General features: G+C 41.4%; 1 protein-coding gene across 1 annotated transcript; it reads right to left on the reverse strand.

Moving 5' to 3' along the window:
* Positions 1–12,936: 12,936 nt before the first annotated feature.
* ptges (prostaglandin E synthase) lies at positions 12,937–24,404 on the reverse strand. The gene is made up of 3 exons (XM_060912359.1): positions 24,089–24,404; positions 21,590–21,672; positions 12,937–14,979 (listed from the first exon to the last, which is right to left on the reverse strand). Exons 1-3 carry the CDS (start codon positions 24,203–24,205, stop codon positions 14,730–14,732), a joined length of 450 nt encoding a protein of 149 aa, XP_060768342.1. The 5' UTR covers positions 24,206–24,404; the 3' UTR covers positions 12,937–14,729.
* Positions 24,405–24,746: the final 342 nt, after the last annotated feature.

Here is a 24,746-nt window from a genome sequence, read left to right on the forward strand (position 1 = left end):
AATGACCCACAAATCACCCTAACGACCCTCTAGGCTGCTAACACTGTTCACACCTGGTCTCCAGTGACCCCAACAACCTACAGGATGACTGAGGTGGGGTTTACATTAGACCATATCAGCTGATCATCAGATTAACGTTTTTAAAACGATTAGCGTGCACACAGCAACACCAATACACGATTCGCGTGCACACAGCAACACCAATACACGGATACACTCGGCTCCGCAGGCATCCTGCGCTCCAAATCACTCTGCCCTGAACAGCGAGTGCCCTCTGGAGGGTGCGCACTCCGGCCCTGTGCAGCTCACAGAGCGCGCGAGTATAGCGCACGAGCAGTGATTCGGGACTGAGCCGCTGTGTGTGTGATCCCAGCGCACATCACTTACCACTTGCAAGTGGAAGGATGGCAAGCCTAAAGACAATCATAAGTACACAATGGGCAGTATTTGCATCAGTATTTGCAGTATTTTCATACTTTTATACTCTTTAATGAAAGGTGATACAAGGCGGAAGTCCGCGCCGTTTTTCAGCAGTCGCATCACATGACCAACGCCAGCGAATCAGGAAGGTGGATGTCACAGTGACATTGTCCAATGACGACGCCAGCTAGAGCTCAGCACAGCGTATCCGCGTATTCTCAATGTTTACACAGCATCGGACCAGACACGATCTAGATTGAATACGTGGACCCTGGCGGATTCCCGTTTCCCGGCATTTCCAGGCGTTTTAATGTAAACGGACAGTGCATCCGCGAAGAAAACGAGACAGATACGGTCTAATGTAAACTTGGCCTATGGCTACATCCACACGACAACGGCAACGAGATGTTATTTAAAAAAATATCGTGTTCACATGGGCAACGATCAGTAAAATATCAGGTCCATATGGCAACGCAACGCTTGCTGAAAACGATGCAATACACATGCCACACCTCTAGGGGTGCTGTAAGACGGTCCCTTCGGAGACACCAGAACAATAGAAGAAGTAAGGACGCATGCGCATAAACTATTATGCGCGAGACTTCATATTAGCCACAAAGTCAGAAAAATCTGTTCGTAAAATTACATTATAATGACCAAATACAATGAAAAGTATTTTTCCAGTCTCACCTGTGAAAGGTAATCCCATGTGATCTCGTTTGGACGGTAAACCTGTTGGTACAGTTAAACGCAGCACATGAATGAGGCATCTTTATTCTCCGCTTTGACCCATCCAATATGGTGGCGAGGATGATGTATGATTCTACGCGGAAGGCGGCGTCTTTAATGGTCTGGAATAAATTGAATGCTACACGTTGATGGATTAATTTGTTCTTCTACGCCCTTTTTGAGGAATGTATTGTAGGACTTAAACCAACATCTGAAGAGGTGAGATCGCTCCTTTTTTTTCCCTATTTTTGCTGGCGGGATTGACTCTGCTCTAAGGGCTATTCTCTCTCTCTCTCTCTCTCTCTCTCTCTCTCTCTCTCTCACTTTGCACCATTACACAATAAATATTCACAGTGAAAATATTTTGTAAGTGCATTTCATGAACCAAGTTATAGGATTTGTTGACAACTCGCATCGCGTTCGTTACACTTCTACCCGGCATGAAGCACTCACAGTCATGTGGTTGTGATGTCATCGTAAACAAATCCGTTCTACTCATCCAGACGACTTCGCAACGGCAACGTTGCCAGATCTTTCCACTCTGGAACCCGTTCTCAAAAGATTGCGTTTTGGGGCACCCAAAACGCCGGTGCCATGTGGACACCAGGCCGAAACGATAAACAATTGTATCGGATTCACCTGAATCCGTTGCCGTGTGGACAGGGCCTGAGAGGGTTAACGACCCATGTGACCTCAACGACTCTCCTTAGGGTTGCTTTTGGTCCACTAGAGAATAAATACCTGGAACTCCCCACTAGTCAGACAGAACTGGAGAAAGATGAGAGGTGAAATGTCTTCAAGAATTTCAAGCAAGTTCAGTAGCCTTCTTTAACACCTACAGTGAATTAAAGGTTTTATTTTTCTCATTTTTTTTCAGTGTGAGAGGAAGCTATTTCACTAAAAGGTGGATTTTTTCTTACCCTTTTTACTAATCTTTGCAGGGGGTACCAAAAATTATAGAGGGCACTGTATATCTGTACAATCAAAATTAAAAATTCCTGCTATCAACACTCAAACCAAAAAAGCGATAAGCATGAGACACATACCAGAGAAAGTCATACCAAAGATTTCAACTTTCTGGGGCATCGTGGTTCGGGTGGATGGGGCGCTGTGCCATGGGGTCCGGGGACCCAGGTTCAGTTCCGACCCGGGGTAATTTCCCGATCCCTCCCCGTCTCTCTCTCCCGCTCGTTTCCTGTCTCTGCACTGTCCTATCCAATAAAGGTGGAAAAAGCCCCAAAAAAATCTTTAAAAAAAAGATTTCAACTTTCTAACACTGGAGCAATACAGTAAAAAGCAGTTCAGGTTTATGAGTGTGCTAGGGGCCATTTGCCAAATGTTTCTTCACATGTGGCCTGACTCCAGTTCTACCATTGGTCTTGGTTGGGGAGCATGTCAGTGGCATTAATAGTTTTGTTTTTACTATCTTATACAATAAGTCATTTATCTTGGCATCACATGGTAACAAACCATCAATTTTTCTGGTTTATTTTTGATGGTGTCATGGCAGGATCTTGGTGAATGAGTTATGTAAGTCTTGTCCACAATGGCAAAAGATTACCCTTGCCCTAAATTCAGACTGCTATAACAAGAGGTTGTACGTTCAGAGCACCTACAGACTTACTTAGATGTTTGATTTAGATGGATTTTGTTGTTGTTTTTTTGTTACTTGTGATGCCATACTAATATTCTTTTTATAATCCTCAACTTTTTTACTACTTTTTAAATTAAAAGTATTGTTGTCATGTTCAGTTTAAACACTAGATAGCAGTGTTGCTTGAACTTTTGAGCTAAGGATTGCTTGTTGATTATGTGGATTTTAACCTGAAAATGGTCTATATGTCATCTCATCTCATCTCATTATCTCTAGCCGCTTTATCCTGTTCTACAGGGTCGCAGGCAAGCTGGAGCCTATCCCAGCTGACTACGGGCGAAAGGCGGGGTACACCCTGGACAAGTCGCCAGGTCATCACAGGGCTGACACATAGACACAGACAACCATTCACACTCACATTCACACCTACGGTCAATTTAGAGTCACCAGTTAACCTAACCTGCATGTCTTTGGACTGTGGGGGGAAACCGGAGCACCCGGAGGAAACCCACACGGACACGGGGAGAACATGCAAACTCCACACAGAAAGGCCCTCGCCAGCCACGGGGCTTGAACCCGGACCTTCTTGCTGTGAGGCGACAGCGCTAACCACTACACCACCGTGCCGCCCCATTAATAATCTCATCTCATCTCATTATCTCTAGCCGCTTTATCCTTCTACAGGGTCGCAGGCAAGCTGGAGCCTATCCCAGCTGACTACGGGCGAAAGGCGGGGTACACCCTGGACAAGTCGCCAGGTCATCACAGGGCTGACACATAGACACAGACAACCATTCACACTCACATTCACACCTACAGTCAATTTAGAGTCATCAGTTAACCTAACCTGCATGTCTTTGAACTGTGGGGGAAACCGGAGCACCCAGAGGAAACCCACGCGGACACGGGGAGAACATGCAAACTCCACACAGAAAGGCCCTCGCCGGCCCCGGGGCTTGAACCCAGGACCTTCTTGCTGTGAGGCGACAGCGCTAACCACTACACCACCGTGCCGCCCCATTAATAATAATAATAATAATAATAATAATAATAATTTCAATTTATATAGCGCCTTTCACAAACCCAAGGACGCTTTACACAAGAGTTACCACCAAAAAAAAACTAGGAAGAATAGTGTGAGGTAAAGAGAAAAGTTTTCAAGTTAGCTTTGAAGGAAGAGAGAGTGGAACAGTCATGAAGTGATTGTGGTAACAAGTTCCAAAGTTTAGGAGCAGCAACACTAAATGATCTGCCACCCATAGATGCCAGTTTAAAACGTGGAACAGTCAGAAGGCCACAGACAGAAGATCTGAGGGAGCAGGAGGGACAGTACAAATGAATTAGCTCACAGAGATAGGAAGGGGCGAAACCATGAAGAGCTTTATAGGTTAAAAGCAAGATTTTGTATTTGATACAAATAGAGAGATAACTGGCAACCAGTGCAGTTGCTGTAAAACAGGAGTGATGTGAGCAGTGCGCTTGGTGAGTGTGAGGACTCTTGCTGCTGAGTTTTGGATGTACTGCAGGCGATTGAGCAATGTGGCAGGGGGACCATAAAAGAGAGAATTGCAATAGTCAAGACGAGAAAAAATAAATGCATTGACCAACATATTGGCATCAGTTTCCAAGAGAAAAGGGCGGAGACGTGCAATATTGCGGAGGTGAAAGAAAGCATTCTTAGTAATTAGTTTAAGATAGGGTTCAAACATAAGGGTGGAGTCAAAGATAACTCCAAGGTTTTTTATAACTTGGGAAGGATGAATAGACACACCATCAACATCAGTAGTAAAACTGGAGAAGTTCAGAACCTGTCTTTTGGTACCTAATAGAACCTCCGTTTTGCCAGCATTAAGTTTAAGGCAGTTCTTATGCAGCTATTGCTTAAGGTCAGTGATGCAAGTCCTTAGCAGCTGAACAGAGGCTATGGAAGGGGTGACAGTGATGTAGATTTGAATATCATCAGCATAACAATGAAAGTTAAGGCCATGGTTACGAATAATCTGGCCTATAGGAGAAACATATAATATAAAAAGAAGGGGACCAAGGACAGAACCCTGAGGCACACCTTGAGCAACAGCTAGTTTGTTTATACTGCTTATTTCATGTTTCATGTTTACCTGCTATACCTCAAGTGCCCTTGACTGTTTGGTTATTTGAACCAATTTATGTGTGTGTGTGTGTGGGGGGGGGGGGGGGGGGGTGTATATGTATGTGTGTATATATATGAGTGTTTAGTCTACGTCTAGTTCATATCTAGAGTGTTTGTACTGTTTATATTGTCTGTTTGAGTGTTTAGTCTGTGTGTAGTTCTTATCTAGTGTTTACACTGTTTATATTGTCTGAGTGTTTAGTCTATGTCTTGTTCTTATCTAGTGTTTATACTGTTTATTTATACTGTTTATATTGTTTGAGTGTTTAGTCTATGTCTAGTTCCTATCTAGAGTGTTTATACTGTTTATATTGTTTGTTTTATTCAATTATTCTATTTTTATTTATTGCATTGCCTGTTTGCACCATGGGTCAGAGAGGACTGATATTTCATCTGTGCTGTATGTCGAGCATGTATAGCATATTTGACAATAAAGTTGACTTGACTTGACAGTAGCAGTGGATGATTTATGAACACCAATAGAAATAAACTGTTGCCTGTTTGCTAGATATGACTGAAACCAGGATAAAGCTAAGCCAGTAATACCAAAAGAAGATAGTCTGGAAATGAGTCTCTCATGATGTACGGTGTCAAAGGCAGCTGTGAGGTCCAAGAGAACAAGGACATTGAGATGACCAGCATCAGTTGAGAGCAGGAGGTCATTAATAACTCTTTAAGAGAGCAGATTCAGTGCTATGCATATTGCGAAAGCCTGACTGAAAGGGTTCATAGAGATCATTATGAGCAAGGAAAGTATGAAGCTGAGAGGCTACAACTCTCTCCATTACCTTAGCTAGGAAAGGGAGATTTGAAATGGGTCTGTAATTGGACAGTGAAAGAGCATCTAGACCAGGTTTCTTTAGTACTGGTGTAACTGAAGCAATTTTGAGGGAAATGGGAACAGTGCCTAAAGCAAAACACTGATTAATCATCTCATCTCATTATCTCTAGCCGCTTTATCCTGTTCTACAGGGTCGCAGGCAAGCTGGAGCCTATCCCAGGTGACTACGGGCGAAAGGTGGGGTACACCCTGGACAAGTCGCCAGGTCATCGCAGGGCTGACACATAGACACAGACAACCATTCACACTCACATTCACACCTACGGTCAATTTAGAGTCACCAGTTAACCTAACCTGCATGTCTTCGGACTGTGGGGGAAACTGGAGCACCCGGAGGAAACCCACGCGGACACGGGGAGAACATGCAAACTCCGCACAGAAAGGCCCTCGCCAGCCACGGGGCTCGAACCCGGACCTTCTTGCTGTGAGGCGACAGCGCTAACCACTACACCACCGTGCCGCCCTGATTAATCATATGAGCAATATAAGGGGAGATAGCAGATACACAGGATTTAAGAAGTGTAGTGGGTGCATGGTCCAACAGACATGAGGAGGACTTAGTCATAATTTCCGATACTTTAGAAGAATCAACAGGAGAGAAAGCAGAGAGACAGCAGTCAGTTTTACGAGAAAGAGCTACTAGCGGGACAGAAGAATGAATTTCAGAATGAAAGTGTTGGTAAATACTGACAATTTTATCCTTGAAAAAATCCAAAAAAGGCTGACACTGAGCAGGGGAACTGGGAGTGGTTGAGGAAGGAGGCTGAAGAAGTTTATTTATTGTATTAAACAGAGTTTTGGGTCTATGATTGCCACTCTTAATGATGTTAGCATAGTAGGAGGATCGAGCAGCATTAAGAGCATCCTTATACTTTGTGATGTGTTCAGAGAAGAGTGAAAGATGAATAGTAAGGCCAGTTTTCTTATAAAGGCGCTCTAGCCGCCTTCCCTTGGCCTTCATGGCCCTAAGCTCAGAGGTGAACCAAGGAGAAGCGCGATTTGCGGAGACCTGTCTAGTTTTAAGGGGAGCGAAAGTGTTAAGTGTGTTAGATATAGTATTATCGTAAATAGCAACTTTATCATCAGGAGAGGAAACCTCAGCAAATTTACAAAAAGAAGAGAGGAGAGAGGCAGAGAAAGAATGCACATCAATAGAAGAAAGATTACGGAAAGAGACAGTAGAACGCAGAGGAAGTTTAGAAGAAGGCACACTGAGACAACACTCAGTCAACTTGTGGTCAGTAAAACCTACATCAGAACCCGATACAGATACAATTTTTGTACCAGTAGAGCAAAGCAAGTCAAGTATATGACCATGATTATGTGTGGGAAAGTCAACATGCTGAGTTAAACCAAAACATTCAAAGAGAGTCAAGAGCTCATCAGTAAGGGAGCAACTAATATCAACATGAATGTTAGTCACCCAGAAGAATGACGGCAGTACAGGCAGATGAGGCAACAGTCAGCAGTTCATTCAGTTCAGACAGAAAAAGAGATGGTGATGATTTGGGAGGTCGATAGATTAAGATCAGCAACATCGGTGTGGGAGTGGAGGTTTTCAGAGCCAGATATTCACAGGATGTAACATCATAAAAAACAATCTCTTTAAGTTTCAAACCACATCGGAAAACTGCAGCTAGACCTCCACCTTTCCCTGTGAGACGGGGCTTTGAAATATGTGTGTATCCAGATGGTGAAGACATATTTAAATGTAGATAGTCCTCAGCCTGTTGCCATGTTTCCACCAGCAGAAGTACAGTCAAAGTAAAAAGTTTGTGAACCCCTTGGAATTTTCTATATTTATGTCTAATTCCCATATAAAACATAGTCATATCTTCATGTAAGTTACAATAATGAACAAAGACAGTCTCCTATAACTAAAGATACACAGATTTTCAAAGAATATGTGACCATATTGAATAAATCATTCAAACTGTGAAGCTGAAGGTCGGAAAAAGTAAGTGAACCCTAAGCTAATGACTTTTTAAAAAGCTCATTGCAGTCAGAATTTCTTAGCACACCTGGGTTCCATTTAATGAAACGAGTTCAGAGGTGTGGCCTAGAATTACTTTGATTGATAAAAACCCCTGAAAAGTTTGAGTTTGAACTTTTGACAAGAAGCATATCCAGATGGGAATCATGCCTTGCACAAAAGAGCTATCTGAAGACCTAAGATCAAGAATTGCTAACTTACATAAGGCTGGAAAGGGTTACAAAGTCTTCTCAAAGATTTTAGGTATTCATCAGTCTACTGTCAGGCAAGTTGTCTATAAATGGAGATGATTAGGTATTGTGGCTACTCTGCCTAGAAGTGGGTGCGCCGCCAAGATGACCCCAAGAGCACAACGCAAAATCATTAATGAGGTAAAGAAGAACCCGAGAATGACAGCAAAAGACTTGAAGATGTCATTAGAACTGGCTAACATCTCTGTTCGTGATTCAACAATACACAAAACATTGAACAAGAAAGGAGTCCATAGCAGGACACCAAGAAGGAAGCCACTGCTGTCAAAAATGAACATTCCTGCACGCCTGAATTTTGCAAAAAAAGCACTTGGACACTCCACAATGGTACTGGGAAAATGTTTTGTGGAGTGATGAAACCAAAATTGAACTATTTGGGAGGAACAAGCAGAACTCCATTTGGCATAAAAAGGGCACTGCATATCAACATCAAAACATCATCCCTACAGTAAAGTGTGGTGGAGGGAACATCATGATTTGGGCCTGCTTTGCTGCATCAGGGCCTGGACAGCTTGCCATCATTGAGGGGAAAATTAATTCCCAAATTTATCAACAAATTCTCCAGGATAATGTGAGGGTGTCTGTCCGTCAACTGAAGCTCAGAAGAGGCTGGGTGATGCAACAGGACAATGACCCCAAACATCGCAGCAAATCCACAGCACAATGGTTTCAGAAGAACAAAATCCACTTTTTGGAGTGGCCTAGTCAGAGCCCAGATCTCAATCCTATTGAGATGCTGTGGAATGACTTGAAGACAGCCATACACAGAAGACAACCCAAGAATATGGAAGAGTTAAGGCAGTTCTGCAGGGAAGAATGGGCTAAAATTCCCCCTGCACGATGTGCAGGTCTGATCTGCAGTTACAGGAAGCGCCTGGTTGAGGTCATTGCTGCCAAAGGAGGGTCAACCAGTTATTAAATCCAAACGTTCACTTACTTTTTCCACCACTCCTGTGAATGTTGAATGCATTTGTATAATAAAGTCATGAAAAAGTAGATTTTTTTTGTGTTATTGGCTTAAGCTCATTGTGTATATCAGTACCTGTGACTTGGATGAAGATCAGATCACTTTTTATTACCAATTCATGTAGAAAACCAGATAATTCCAAAGGGTTCACATACTTTTTACTTTGACTGTATGTCCAGGGTCTTTTGGATAATTAAGTCATTAATGAGTGACGCTTTGTTGGTGATCGAGCGGGTGTTTAAAAGCCCAATCTTTGCAGGAAACACAGGTGGCAATCCAGAGACAGCAGAACGTTGCAGTTTCCCAAGTGAGCGAAGAACACCGTGATTAACTCCATGAGAGTTCTTATTGACCTTGGCAATCCAATTGTGAGTCCATATGATGGGTATGGAAGACTCCGAAGCATAATGAGCAGTCAGAGAGCGGTGAATATACCGAGGGTGGCGCGTGATTCCAATAGAGCGGCACAGATTAAATGCCGCGGAATCCAAGCGGTGCCGCGCACTAAGGCTTTTTAATTCCTCCGGCGAGTAGGTGTAAAACATGGGTAAAAGCCGGGCCACAAAACCAATACCCAGACCCACAGTCACGATCCAAAAACAGATGGACAGACGCAGTCCAATGTAAGGTGCAAAGCCACCTAGCCTAACACCACTCATAAACGTAGCCAAAACACCAGTGGTTCCACACCCAGAGTACAGTGCAGGGAAGCAATTTGACTAACCAGCACATAAAACAGACAACAGCGTAGTGAAAGGTGGAAACTCACTCACCACTGCTGAAGTCAAGCGGGTGGAAAGAAAGCGTGGGCTCGCAGGCGGGTTAGCTACAGGTGATTGCACAAAGCCGGTGTCAAAACCAAGCAAGAAGAGTCCAAAATTAACCAAAAAGAAAAAAAATGGATAATACATTGCCAAAAAATCAGAAGCACAGTTAAAGAAAACAAAAAGAAGAAAAAAACGCCGGGGAGAAGAGGTAGCAAACTCGTGCACTACGTACTCTCAACCAGAAACACCAATATTATGCACAAAATAAAGTGTTATATACTTTTTAAATGGACTTTGGTGGCTAATATTTCTAACTCTTGTTAAAGACAAACCCTTTGTTGTAGGGATTGTCTTTCACAAGAATTGTGTTATGTTTCTGCATAGAACATTCAATGGCTCCAAAAGGACGAGCCCAAAGAGCCTAACTTTTACTTTTTTTCCATAAGAGTACATTTTTGATGCAGGCCTGTACATCTTTTGATGAAAGCAAGGTTGTCTAACATACACAAGAACCCCTGACCCCATACCACACACATATTATTCAGTCTCTTAAAAACATGGACCCTGGAACATTTTAGTCTCGTGACACTTTGGCTGTGTATAGTTTGTTAAAACAGCCCAGTCACATTAGACCTGGTGATACTTTGACAAAGAAAGGTTTCATCACGTTGCACTGTAATGGTAGTCAGAAATTATAGGCTAACATTTAAGTATGAACACTTTGTATGGTAGTTTGATCTGTTCAAGACCTCCAGATTTTATTACCTTCATGTCAGCATTAATTTGCCCAGGAATCAAACACAGTAGATCTTAATCAAAGCAAAAATGGCACATATATATATATATATATCCATCCATTATCCGTAACTGCTTATCCTATGCAGGGTCACAGGCAAGCTGGAGCCTATCCCAGCTGACTATGGGCAAGAGGCAGCATACATACTAGACAAGTCACCAGATCATTGCAGGGCTGACACATAGAGACAACCAACTATTCAATATGTGCTGACGCATGCATACAGCAGCAGCTCTGAGCTGAAAGGCATGTCAGTGCATGCTACTTGCTTACAAGTCCTTAATTTTACATGCAAACCTAAACCCATATACTTGTGTATATCCTTATGTACAATGATTCTATCACTGGTGTGCCTTGAGGGCTTTTTTTTTTTTTTTTTTGCGCTGATCAAGCAATTTTAAAACTAGGTCTTGAACATATGAGAGTTGTGTGGGTGTTGCAATTGGGCTTGCTTTTTCTTGTGAAATTAATGCACACGGGCGGCACGGTGGTGTAGTGGTTAGCGCTGTCGCCTCACAGCAAGAAGGTCCGGGTTCGAGCCCCGTGGCCGGCGAGGACCTTTCTGTGCGGAGTTTGCATGTTCTCCCCGTGTCCGTGTGGGTTTCCTCCGGGTGCTCCGGTTTCCCCCACAGTCCAAAGACATGCAGGTTAGGTTAACTGGTGACTCTAAATTGACCGTAGGTGTGAATGTGAGTGTGAATGGTTGTCTGTGTCTATGTGTCAGCCCTGTGATGACCTGGCGACTTGTCCAGGGTGTACCCCGCCTTTCGCCCGTAGTCAGCTGGGATAGGCTCCAGCTTGCCTGCGACACTGTAGAACAGGATAAAGCGGCTACAGATAATGAGATGAGATGAGATTAATGCACACAAATTTCATGGGTGGACACAAATGTACAGTACAATAAATGTAAAATTGTTGTACTTTGTTCACAGTGTATATGAAACTATCAGAAATTCACCAATGTGTTTTATCATCTAGTAATTGAACTGGAAACAAATTTAGGGAGTGACACTGTTCAATGATGTTCTTTTCAGCTCTTGCATAACTGGTATTCAGGACTTCATAGTTTGGTTATATTTAATAAGCCAAAAAAAGATTTTAGAACCCCAAGGGATTGCTATTTTCACTCTGTCCCTCTTTCAAAACACACATACACACAGAACCTTCTGGGTAATCCCTTTATTAGATTTTTCATATTTTGCAGCTACATCTTGTCTACAGACATCAAACTAGATGAAAATGTTTTAAAAATATAAAAAAATATATGTGCTAGAACAGACAGATATAGAATAATTTATAATACAAATACACTGAAAAATACAGTATCAAAACACTATACAAGCTATTAATGGCATTACTATACACTACTATTAAACATCAAGCGTTCTTGACCTAATGCACAAGAAACTGTTGAATCAGCACAGGTTAAAGCTGCATTGTGTGATTTAAAAACAGTCTGATGAAACTATTCTGAACGATACAAATAAAGCAGATGCTGAAAGAAAAATTCTGGTTCCTGTGACTATCCTAGGTTCTACAGTCAAGAGAGGAAAGAAAAAACAAAAAAACATTCAGGCCTAAAGCCTGTACACAGAATAGTAGCGCATGCACAAAATAGAAAGTGCAAACATGCTAAAATGGGAAAATGGGCTAATATGAAAATGTGGCTTATAAGACAGCAAAATCAGACAGCACACAAACATCTAGACTACACCATCACATTTACAAGCTCATGTTCAATTAGAAATAAGCATGTGATGTTCAGTAAGGACTCATGCTTTCCATTTTGAGTGCATGTTGTACGCGTTTCTGAATTTACTGTGTTTTTGCTGTTGTGTTTTCTGATTTGCTGTTGATTTTTTTTTTTTAATTTGTTTTGGACTTGTGGGCCACCGTAGGTTATCAACTAAACAAAATCTCAAAAAAGTAGCTCACATTGCTTAAACACAGGAAGAAACCTGCATAACAGAAAATTTTTAAAACTTTTTTTTTCTTAAATTAACTGAGTCATAAATTTAAGCGTCATGATTATATTTGGGGCGGCACGGTGGTGTAGTGGTTAGCGCTGTCGCCTCACAGCAAGAAGGTCCTGGGTTCGAGCCCCGGGGCCGGCGAGGGCCTTTCTGTGTGGAGTTTGCATGTTCTCCCCGTGTCCGCGTGGGTTTCCTCCGGGTGCTCCGGTTTCCCCCACAGTCCAAAGACATGCAGGTTAGGTTAACTGGTGACTCTAAATTGACCGTAGGTGTGAATGTGAGTGTGAATGGTTGTCTGTGTCTATGTGTCAGCCCTGTGATGACCTGGCGACTTGTCCAGGGTGTACCCCGCCTTTCGCCCGTAGTCAGCTGGGATAGGCTCCAGCTTGCCTGCGACCCTGTAGAACAGGATAAAGCGGCTAGAGATAATGAGAGAGAATGATTATATTTGGGTGGCACGGTGGTGCAGTGGTGAGTGCAGTCAACTCTATAGCAGGCAGGTTCTGGCTTCGACTGAGGCCTTTGTGTGTGCAGTTTCTATGTTCTCCTCTTGCCTGCATGAGTTTCCTCTAGGTGCTCTGGTTTCCTCCCACAGTCCAAAGACGTGGATTAGGTCAACTGGCTAATCTAAATTGCCCGTAGATGTGAATGTGAGTGTGAACGGCTGTCTGTCTCTCCGTGTTTGCCCTACAATAGACTGTCGACCTGTCTAGAGTTTACCCCACCTCTCACCCGAAGTCAGCTGGGATTGGCTCAAGCTTCCCCGCAACCCTCAATGCATAAACACTATAGGGGCCTTTCACTGACGTCACAGATTTTTGTTTTTCACGCAGTGTCTGCCATATTGCCGGGCAAACAAACAGTTATGACAGTTAATAATGAAAACTGAGACGACTGCAGTCAGTACAATCTCTCTGAAACGATTAAAAATTTATATTATACAGGTAGATCGCATTACATTTGGGACACTACGACATCCTGAACTATTTAGTATTTGGGACTTCTAAATACACTGGAGATGCTAAAAGCATACAAAAAGTACAGATGCCCATCAGTATTTCAAGGCAGGTTTCATGCATGCCGGAATGTTATGGAAAATTCCTGATAAAGAAAAATACCTTATTATGACAAAGGTAAGCTCAAACGTGGACTTCTAATAGTAATAAACAAGCCAAGATTGAGCATATTTTATGGTGTTTAGCTGAATCTATATTATCAGTACATAACAAACATGCTGCTACTCTAGCCAAGCATTGGGTCTAATAAAATATATCGGGTCCAAAGCCCACATCCAGAAATACATTTTAATGTTGCACAGAGCTTTCACACTAACCTGATACAAAATGTTCTCCACACACAAAGGCGTATTTTGCTGGCATCCAGTTTAACTGCAGCTCACCATTTTTCTCGTCTTTCTGGGTTTGCCGGGAATCGGTGAAAAGTTAAACCAGGCTCATCTCCACATCTATTATTCCATCCAAAAGCACTACAGGTCTCTGAAATTGTTCTTTTATGTATAACTTCTACAAGGTTATCTGCAGATGTTTACTGAAATGGGGTTACAATCACTCGCGTACACTGGTGACAGTCATTGTCAGACGCAAAGCTTGCCCGGCAACATGGCGGCATAAACAAATCTGCAGTTATGATGATGTCATGTGAAAGGCCACTATTGAAAATGAACAAATGATGACATTTGCATGCTATCTGGGAAGATTCAGAGAAGACCACAATAAACACTGATCTGGGTTTTTAACGCTGCGATGTGGGTGAAGGTTTTAATTTTACTTTGCATAATCTTTATTTCTAGCAGAATTTCTCATCCAAAATATTAAGTCCCAGTAGTTACTGCCCACCTGTAAGATTACAATATGGGAAGGCTAGCAGTAATATTAGCTAACATTATTAAGCATGGATATATTGTTGAGTGGACGCTTTTTTGCAAACCATCTCGAGAAACTTTCAGGTCCACCAGTTTAAGGACACTAAGCCGTACTCAAACCTTCATTTGACTCCTGACACTGCAGCCTTCCTACAAATACAATGAAATTAAATGAAATCAGACCTTTACCATCTTAACAGTTTATCATAAAAGCATTATGATAAACTTTGTTCAGTGGTGAATGGTTAATATAACTGTCCCACAAACAGACTGTGTGGAAACATTATATTTAGGCTTCATGCTATCAATAATTTAAAAAAAGTAGCAACTTAATGAAGAGTTCTGCCTGTCAGAGAACTGGACAACCTTATACAGAAAAGCCCACAGTGAGAAGTATCTGTATGGCCATCGAGACACAGGGAACTTGAGCAATGGTGTAGGCTACTGAGCGTGTTGGCGCTTTTAGAGCAAGTAAGTAGGCCACGCTGTGCACGATCCGACCCAAGAAGAAGACCAGGAAGTGACCTTGTGCTATAACAAGTGATGGCCCCGTCATGGAGTAGAAGGCACCCAGAAACAAGAAGGGATAGATATTTTCCATGTCGTTATTGTGAGCCCTGAAAACACACACACAAAGAGCTGGTTAAAACAGATAAATGCTTCTGGCCCCTGATGAGGCATAGATGGAAAATATGCGGGTTTACTGAAGATACTGGCGTAGATGCAAGAAAGGCATGACATCTGTTTTCGATCATGTAGCTGAGTTCTACATGACTGCATGTCTTGACTGCATACCCAGATACTTGTGCGTCTGCCAACACCATCCAAAACAAGAAGAAAACTTTTACTCTGAAGCAGTCATATTTACTTGTGTAAATTCCTTACGTGCAGTAAGTGCTTACTGTCAGTGTCAGACATGTAATTTCACTCAAGATATTCATGTTTACCCACAAAATATGTTGCATCTACACCTGGAATTTCACAAGATTACACAAGCGGATCAACAGCATAAATCACTGCCACAAAATCCTGCATTAGCCAACTTCCATTACTCAACAACACCCAGCAAAAATATGTTTATTTGAAAATCCATTTCCTCCATCCAAATCTTTTCCCTTGATTCATATCAGAATTCACCCATTATTGAGTTCCTTTAACCCTTTGATGCAAAACATGGGTCAAAAGTGACCCAGCTGAGTTTTTATCTTCTATATCTTTGCAATAAATTAATTCCATCATTCAGTATTCAAGGTATTCCTCAATTAACTTGTTTTTGATCATCATACATCCTTATTTTATTTTTTTCCTTTCTTACTTTTTGAATAAAAACCCTTTTTGTATCACTACCCTTCTAATGCACAACATGGGTCAAAAACGACCTGCATTCATTTTCCAGGTTATTTCATGTATGGCTGAGTGTTTCTATGATATACTTTTGAAATAAATTCATTTTGTCATTTACTTTTCCAAATATGCAGTAAATATCTTGTTTTTGTTTAGCACAAATCATCTCATCTCATTATCTCTAGCCGCTTTATCCTGTTCTACAGGGTCGCAGGCAAGCTGGAGCCTATCCCAGCTGACTACGGGCGAAAGGCGGGGTACACCCTGGACAAGTCGCCAGGTCATCACAGGGCTGACACATAGACACAGACAACCATTCACACTCACATTCACACCTACGGTCAATTTAAAGTCACCAGTTAACCTAACCTGCATGTCTTTGGACTGTGGGGGAAACCGGAGCACCCGGAGGAAACCCACGCGGACACGGGGAGAACATGCAAACTCCACACAGAAAGGCCCTCGCCGGCCATGGGGCTCGAACCCGGACCTTCTTGCTGTGAGGCGACAGCGCTAACCACTACACCACCGTGCCACCCAGCACAAATCATCATTTTTATTTTTCCTTTCTTAAGTTATGAACAAGCACAGCTTTTGTAATTCTACATCAAGTTTACACACATGGGTCAGAAACGACCCACATGCATTTACTCCACCGTTTGGTGGGAACTGTGAATTGTGCTTGTGTCAGACATTTCACAGCTCAGCACAGCGCCCTTTGCCCATTTAATACATGTAAGTAATGTTTTTCAATTGTTCTAACATTACCTTAGAAAAAAATTGATTACGTTTAGGTTACCTTGAGAGTGAGTTGATTACTTGTCAGAAAGTTACAAGTAATTACTATTAGCTACCGAGCTGTTGACATATTCTACTTTAGTTAGCTAATTTTATTGTAGTTGGCTTAGCTAACTACATAGTTAATAAATAAATAACTGGCCCCATTCACTGCTAAAGTAATTACTTGAAACAAATTATTAAGACATTTAATTTTAAATCACACTTGGATGACCCATGTGTAGTAATATAAAAAGTATTTTTGTTCATAAAGTAGGAAAGAAAAAATAAAATTAATGATTTATGGTCATTAAAACCAAGATATTTAAAGAATACTTGGAATATTCAATCATAAAATAAATTGATTTCAAAAGATAGAGCAAAGAAAAACTCAGTCAGCATGAAATAACCTGGAAAATGAATGCGGGTCATTTTTGACCCATGTTGTGCATTAGAAGGGGTGTGCATATGTTTTGCATCAAAGGGTTAAGAAAGAACCCTCAAAAATAGGTCAGACTCAGGCTGATAATATCAGCACAATTTCTTATCCAGTAAGTCACCCTTATTTTACAGTATAATTAGCATAAAGCTAAACAATCAACTGGAAATTCACAGCTGTTAACTGCATGCCTCTTATATTGAAAACTGTATTTTATACTGCATTATATAGTACTTGATGATATTCTAAGGCAAACCATTATTAAAGCTGCACATACAGTGGTGCTTGAAAGTTTGTGAACCCTTTAGAATTTTCTATATTTCTGCATAAATATGACCTAAAACATCATCAGATTTTCACACAAGTCCTAAAAGTAGATAAAGAGAACCCAGTTAAACAAATGAGACAAAAATATTATACTTGATCATTTATTTATTGAGGAAAATGATTCAATATTACATATCTGTGAGTGGCAAAAGTATGTGAACCTCTAGGATTAGCAGTTAATTTGAAGGTGAAAATAGAGTCAGGTGTTTTCAATCAATGGGATGACAATCAGGTGTGAGTGGGCACCCTGTTTTATTTAAAGAACAGGGATCTATCAAAGTCTGATCTTCACAACACATGTTTGTGGAAGTGTATCATGGCATGAACAAAGGAGATTTCTGAGGACCTCAGAAAAAGCGTTGTTGATGCTCATCAGGCTGGAAAAGGTTACAAAACCATCTCTAAAGAGTTTGGACTCCACCAATCCAGTCAGACAGATTGTGTACAAATGGAGGAGATTCAAGACCATTGTTACCCTCCCTAGGAGTGGTTGACCAACAAAGATCACTCCAAGAGCAAGGCGTGTAATAGTCGGCGAGGTCACAAAGGACCACAGGGTAACTTCTAAGCAACTGAAGGCCTCTCTCACATTGGGTAATGTTAATATTTGTGAGTCCACCATCAGGAGAACACTGAACAACAATGGTGTGCATGGCAGGGTTGCAAGGAGAAAGCCACTGCTCTCCAAAAAGAACATTGCTGCTTGTCTGCAGTTTGCTAAAGATCACGTGGACAAGCCAGAAGGCTATTGGAAAAATTTTGTAGACGGATGAGAACAAAATAGAACTTTTTGGTTTAAATGAGAAGCATTATGTTTGGAGAAAGGAAAACACTGCATTCCAGCATAAGAACCTTATCCCATCTGTGAAACAGTGGTGGTAGTGTCATGGTTTGGGCCTGTTTTGCTGCATCTCAGCCAGGACAGCTTGCCATCATTGATGGAACAATGAATTCTGAATTATACCAGCAAATTCTAAAGGAAAATGTCAGGACATCTGTCCATGACCTGAATCTCAAGAGAAGGTGGGTCATGCAGCAAGACAACGACCCTAAGCACACAAGTCGCTCTCCTAAAGAATGGTTCAAGAAGAATAAAGTTAAATGTTTTGGAATGGCCAAGTCAAAGTCCTGACCTTAATCCGATGGAAATGTTGTGGAAGGACCTGAAGCGAGCAGTTCATGTGAGGAAACCCACCAACATCCCAGAGTTGAAGCTGTTCTGTTCGGAGGAATGGGCTAAAATTCCTCCAAGCCGGTGTGCAGGACTGATCAACAGTTACCGCAAATGTTTAGTTGCAGTTATTGCTGCACAAGGGGGTCACACCAGACACTGAAAGCAAAGGTTCACATACTTTTGCCACTCACAGATATGTAATATTGGATCATTTTCCTCAATAAATAAATGCCCAAGTATAATATTTTTGTCTCATTTGTTTAACTGGGTTCTCTTTATCTACTTTTAGGACTTGTGTGAAAATCTGATGATGTTTTAGGTCATATTTATGCAGAAATATAGAAAATTCTAAAGGGTTCACAAACTTTCAAGCACCACTGTAGTGTTCCATCATGCAAACCAAAAGGTTTATGGAAAGCACTTTTTTTTATTACATTTACAGACAAGGTCATTCCACACAACCATCAAAATTGCATGGTTAGTTTCAAACCATCGACTAAGAATTTAAACTTTCCACCACGGTCCTATGAGAACACATCTGGTGGGAGTCCTTTGGAGCAACAGCTGGAAATGAACAGACCTATAATAATGCAGAACACAATGAGAGTGGAATGTTTGTAAAAATATTGCTCTGTGAAAACATTCTCAATCTGCGCCAGTCCTCTGTGTAGGAAGGAAAAGGATTGGGTCTGAAATGGACTAAACTTGGAATTGAGTCAAAAGATACTTTGTGTAAACAAGTAGTGCAGACCGATTTTAATCTTTTAGTTATTATGTATGTAATTTTCCTTTTAAGATTAAACAGTGTGCAGTCACACCCAGCTATACGATCAACAGAAAGGATCCTTTCTGCAAATGGCAATCATTCCTGGGTGTCCTGTTATCAAAAAGAAGTTTTGGGAGGAAAATTAATCAGACAAGAAAATCGTAGGTTTCCTTTCAAATGTTACAACAGCAACAGTTTCATTATATTATTTTATAATCTCCAAAAATGTTCATACGCTCTCTCACATGAACGTAAAACCATTATCCTGCAAGTAGCAGAGTTTTTAAGAAATGGGTTGTTTTACAATCAGGGTACGCACGCTAAAAATCACATTTAACACTTATTATCTTCAATATCAAAAGGCTTGACTAAATAAACTTGGTTGTTGATTGTAGCCCTGTGATAGCTCTATTTACCATGCAAAAAAAATTTGGTGATAACGTTATTTTTGGTGAATGTATGGAAATATGTGTCATATTTAGCAAAATTACTCGTGTCATTTAGAAAAAGTGCTTTTTTGACCACAGGTAGCTCCAAAAGGGATGCACTTAAATCATTCTTTATACCAGAAAACAAATATTTGGTTCCATATCATTGGAAACATAGTTAAGTTTTAATGTTGAATGCCAGTAAGTTTTCAGACTATTTTGATCAAATTAGTATGTAATTGTGTCAAAAGAAATGTCCTCTCCAAGACAGCTAATTTTTCAATATAAAATAACCTATATCTAAAATGATTATTTTCATCCTAAAATGTGGTCAAGATATTGGGACATAAATATTAGAGACAACTAACACAAAGCTTACAGCCTTCTATTTAAAAGCACTATGGAAGTAGTGGATTCTGAATTGTCAAAAAAAAGTCCTCTCCGAGAATCACTTCATTTGTTTCTCCCATCTTATAGCAGATTACACAAAACTACCATACACGTCAAAAAATTACCTGAAATCTGTTCTTTAACTTGTCCTTCACTTAAAAACTGGTACAAGAACCAGTTTGAATCAATTTGAATTTTGGACCCCTGTGACACAAACTTTGTACCCTGATTGTAAAACAACCCAAATGCAAAAAGTGATCACTGTGGTTTGTAAAATGCTTGTTTACTGCTATAAGATTATGCATAGTTTTTATCTATCAGAATCAGGCAGGAAATGCATTTGCGTGCAGAGGAGGGATATGAATCAGTTATCTGAACTGCATCATGGTCCTTGTTGAACAGCATACAGTGATACCAGATATCATGATGGACTGTTATGTTGGAGTTTGGTGATGTATTGACAAGTGAATATCCTAACTGATTACTTCTGGAGAGGACTCCCAAAAAAACATAAAATAAAATAAATATTTGTTATGTTAATCAGAGAAATAGGCAGATCAATAATTGGGGAATAAAGAGTCTGACAGGACGACAAAATGTTTCTTCAAAACATTTTAGGCTCATGCAGGGTGGTGTAAGTGGTTAGCACGGTCACCTCACAGCAAGAAGGTTCTGGGTTTGAGCCCAGAGGCCGGCGGGGGCCTTTCTGTGTGGAGTTTGCATGTTCTCCCTGTGTCTGCATGGGTTTTCTCCGGGTGCTCCGGTTTCCCCCACAGTCCAAAGACATGTGGTTAGGTTAACATGGGACAGCCTTGGGCTGAGGTGCCCTTGAGCGAGGTACCTACTGCTCTGGGTATGTGTGTGTTCACTGCTTCAGATGGGTTAAATGCAGAGAAGAATTTCACAAGTGTGTGATGAATAAAGTTGTGCTTTCTTTCTTTCTCTTTCCTTTTAAAAAGCAAATGTCTCAAGGGGCATTGTATCAAACTGACTAATAAAAGTTGATGCACCCAACCAAAAAAAAAAAAAAAACCACACCAAGTTTTGCAGGGTAAAAAAAAATTCCAAGCAAAAAAAAAAAAAGAGAGAGACATAACCCCAAAAAGGCGCAAAAACAACTTCCTGGAGATACAGCCTACCCACAGTTCTGAGCAGGAGGCCCATAGGGTGCAGAATTTACAGCTGTCACTGCCACTTTAAAGGAGCGAGAAATATTCATCCCAGATGCTCAGATGTCCAGTACTGCCCGACTGAACAGATTAGCTCCTGGTGGTGTGATTGTAATCACAAAAGACAGGAAGATAGCCTTGGTCTACTAAGTTTCTAGTTAATTGTAAGGCTGTTTAATTGAATTGGAAAGGAAGAATGTATATACCATTATAATATACATACAACTGGAGTGAAGACACACATCATCTCTTTTAGCCATATAATCAGTCGGCATAAAAACATGCTTTGGTTGAATTCCCCTATTGCAAGTAAAGCATTCCCATTTTTACATTTTATAGGATTACTGTTCAGCAGAACGTCTGCTGTTGGTTTACATTCCATGCCTAGCTGATAAAGCTGTTTGCATTTTTACCTTCTGCAGCGCTCCACGAATGGGTCTGTGCGGCAGTATTGTTCTCCTCCATGGCGCACTGCATCCTCTGGATTAGCAAAAGCCTGGAGAAAAATGTTAGGCATCAGGCGTCATGATAGAGCCCGCAAGTGTGTTGCAGCACTGGAGTCTAATCAGAATTTGTGTACGTCATTCCAGGATTGTGCTGCCATTTAGCCTTGCATTTAGCATTTTTCAACATTGAATATACTACCAGTCAAAAGTTTGGACACCCCTACTCTACTCATTCATAGGTTTTTCTGTATTGTGACTATTTTCTACATTGTAGAACAATACTAGCGCTGTCGCCTCACAGCAAGAAGGTCCGGGTTCGAGCCCCGTGGCCGGCGAGGGCCTTTCTGTGTGGAGTTTGCATGTTCTCCCCGTGTCCGCGTGGGTTTCCTCCGGGTGCTCCGGTTTCCCCCACAGTCCAAAGACATGCAGGTTAGGTTAACTGGTGACTCTAAATTGACCGTAGGTGTGAATGTGAATGGTTGTTTGTGTCTATGTGTCAGCCCTGTGATGACCTGGCGACTTGTCCAGGGTGTACCCCGCCTCTCGCCCATAGTCAGCTGGGATAGGCTCCAGCTTGCCTGCGACCCTGTAGAACAGGATAAAGCAGCTAGAGATAATGAGAGGAGATGAGATATATCCAGCATTTACCTTGATGGCACTTTGCACACTATTGGCATTATCTTAACCAGCTTCATGAGGGAGTCACCTGGAACACTTTTCAATTAACAGCTGTGCCTTATCAAAAGTTAATTAGTGCAATTTCTTGCCTTCTTAATGTGTTTGAGATCAAAAAGTAAATAGTAAATTATAAAAATATAGTAACTAGCCCTATTCCACAACTGCAGTAATCCATATTATGTCAAGAACCGCTCAACTAAGTAAAGAGAAACAACATCCATCATTATCCCCCACTGGCCGAAAGGCCTGAAGGGGTATTATGTCGTGGCGAAGTCTGTCTGTCCGTCCTGGAAAGGGTTCTCACCTTCTGAAATCAATTCCTCTCACAATTTTTGGAGGAATTTCACGAATCTTGGCAAAAGGCTCTGTGATAGGACAGGAATGTGCAATGTTGCAATTTTGTTTGCAATATATTGTAGCGGAGGATATTGTGCTCTCAGAGCACTCTTGTTACTTTAAGACATGAAGTGTCTTTTAATTAATAAAGATAAAGAAAAACCATTGAATTAGAAGGTGTGTCCAAACATCTGAAGGGTATTGCATATTTAAACATGCATTTAACTCCTCAAAAACGAGTTAACCCGTCTCAGACAACACTGTGTTTTTCCTCTACAAGATTTCCTTTGCTGATAATGGATGCACTTTGCTTGTACCGGTAAATGAGTAATAAGTTCATGGTAGATTTTATCGTAGCCCGAACATATACACAAAATGTGATTAACTTGTATGTGTTCAGGGATTCACCCCACACAACTGAATGTATGTTGTGGGATACAAATAAAATATAGAATTTTCATAACCTATAACTCATGGAAAAAGACGTTTCGTGAAACATTAAAAGGATTCTCATGGAAATAATAGTATTTTAAGGTATTGTGTAGTTGTAGTGGGCAGGGACAGAGAACCATGCTGTTTTCTACATAGGGGTTTTATTACATATGAAAAACAAGAAGCCTTTCTCACATATATATTACAGCGAAATTCTTTTCTTCACATATCCCAGGTTTAGGAAGTTGGGGTCAGCCATGAATGATACAGCACCCCTGGAGCAGAGATGGTTAAGGGCCTTGCTAAAGAGCCCAACAATGGCAGCTTGGCAGCGCTAGGGCTTGAACCCCATCGTTCTGATCAGTGACCCAGAGCCTTAAGCCCCAACATTTTAACATGCACATAGATGGTGGTGTAGTGGTTAGCACCGTCGCCTCACAGCAAGAAGGTCCGGGTTCGAGCCCCGTGGCCGGCGAGGGCCTTTCTGTGCGGAGTTTGCATGTTCTCCCCGTGGGTTTCTTCCGGGTGCTCCGGTTTCCCCCACAGTCCAAAGACATGCAGGTTAGGTTAACTGGTGAATGTGAGTGTGAATGGTTGTCTGTGTCTATGTGTCAGCCCTGTGATGACCTGGCGACTTGTCCAGGGTGTACCCCGCCTTTCGCCCGTAGTCAGCTGGGATAGGCTCCAGCTTGCCTGCGACCCTGTAGAACAGGATAAAGCGGCTAGAGATAATGAGATGAGATGAGATGAGACCAGCAAGGTATAAAATTATATGAATGTAATGATGGAAGAAACATCTGTAAAACATCTGTCTATTTGGAAGCAAGGGTGTGCAAACTTTTGCGCTCAAATATATCTGTGAATAGGATTAGTCGTAGACGAACATCTAGCAGTTTATCACAGACTTATCATCTCCTAAACTTTTGCAGGCTGCATCCAAAACAACACTAAACAGACTACAAGAAAGTAAGTTTGTAAATCTTTGATAGTGATCGTGAACTGCATTTGAGTCCCTGTTACCTTATTCCGCAGTCTCACTTGTCCAGTGATGACAGCAATAGTGTACATCTTCAGGATTAACAGTGTGCTGTAGAACACAAAGCAGGAGAAGACCGGGTTTTCGAGCAGGGCGTCCATTCCGTCCTCACGGCACCACAGCGCTTTTTCTGAGGCGCACAAATCTCCAGCGCGCTTTATATGCGCAATCAGCGTGAAGAAGCTCTGAGTCACACAGATCAGGGAAAAACTTTCACTGACGAGCTTCCGTCTTCACTCACTCTCTCCTCCTCCTCCTTCTGATTCTTCCCTACTCTTCCCTGTGTTACAGGAGTTCCTAAAATTTCCACATTTTGCGCTGCGTCAGTGTTTCCTGCTCGAATCCCCGCATTGCACATGTTCGTGGTTTTCCTGCTTGAACACGCAGGTTTCTTTAAAGCTAGACTGCCTTTCAGATTTTTCAAGTTTAGGTCATGAAAATAATTTTTAGTTCTTTTTGTTTAGTGGACTGAAAGCTACTGAATTCGAATCACAGACTTCCAATTTTATTAGTTTTTTTTAAATAGAACAATTAATGAACTTAGGGCCACGTGGCCCAAAATTCTTAGCTATTTTTTTCCTGCTTCACCATGACCCAATTCAAGATACTTGCCAACTTTTCAAAATTCTTATGGGGGAGAAA

This window comes from Neoarius graeffei, chromosome 28 (genome assembly GCF_027579695.1).
Source record: "Neoarius graeffei isolate fNeoGra1 chromosome 28, fNeoGra1.pri, whole genome shotgun sequence".
Taxonomy (NCBI): domain Eukaryota; kingdom Metazoa; phylum Chordata; class Actinopteri; order Siluriformes; family Ariidae; genus Neoarius; species Neoarius graeffei.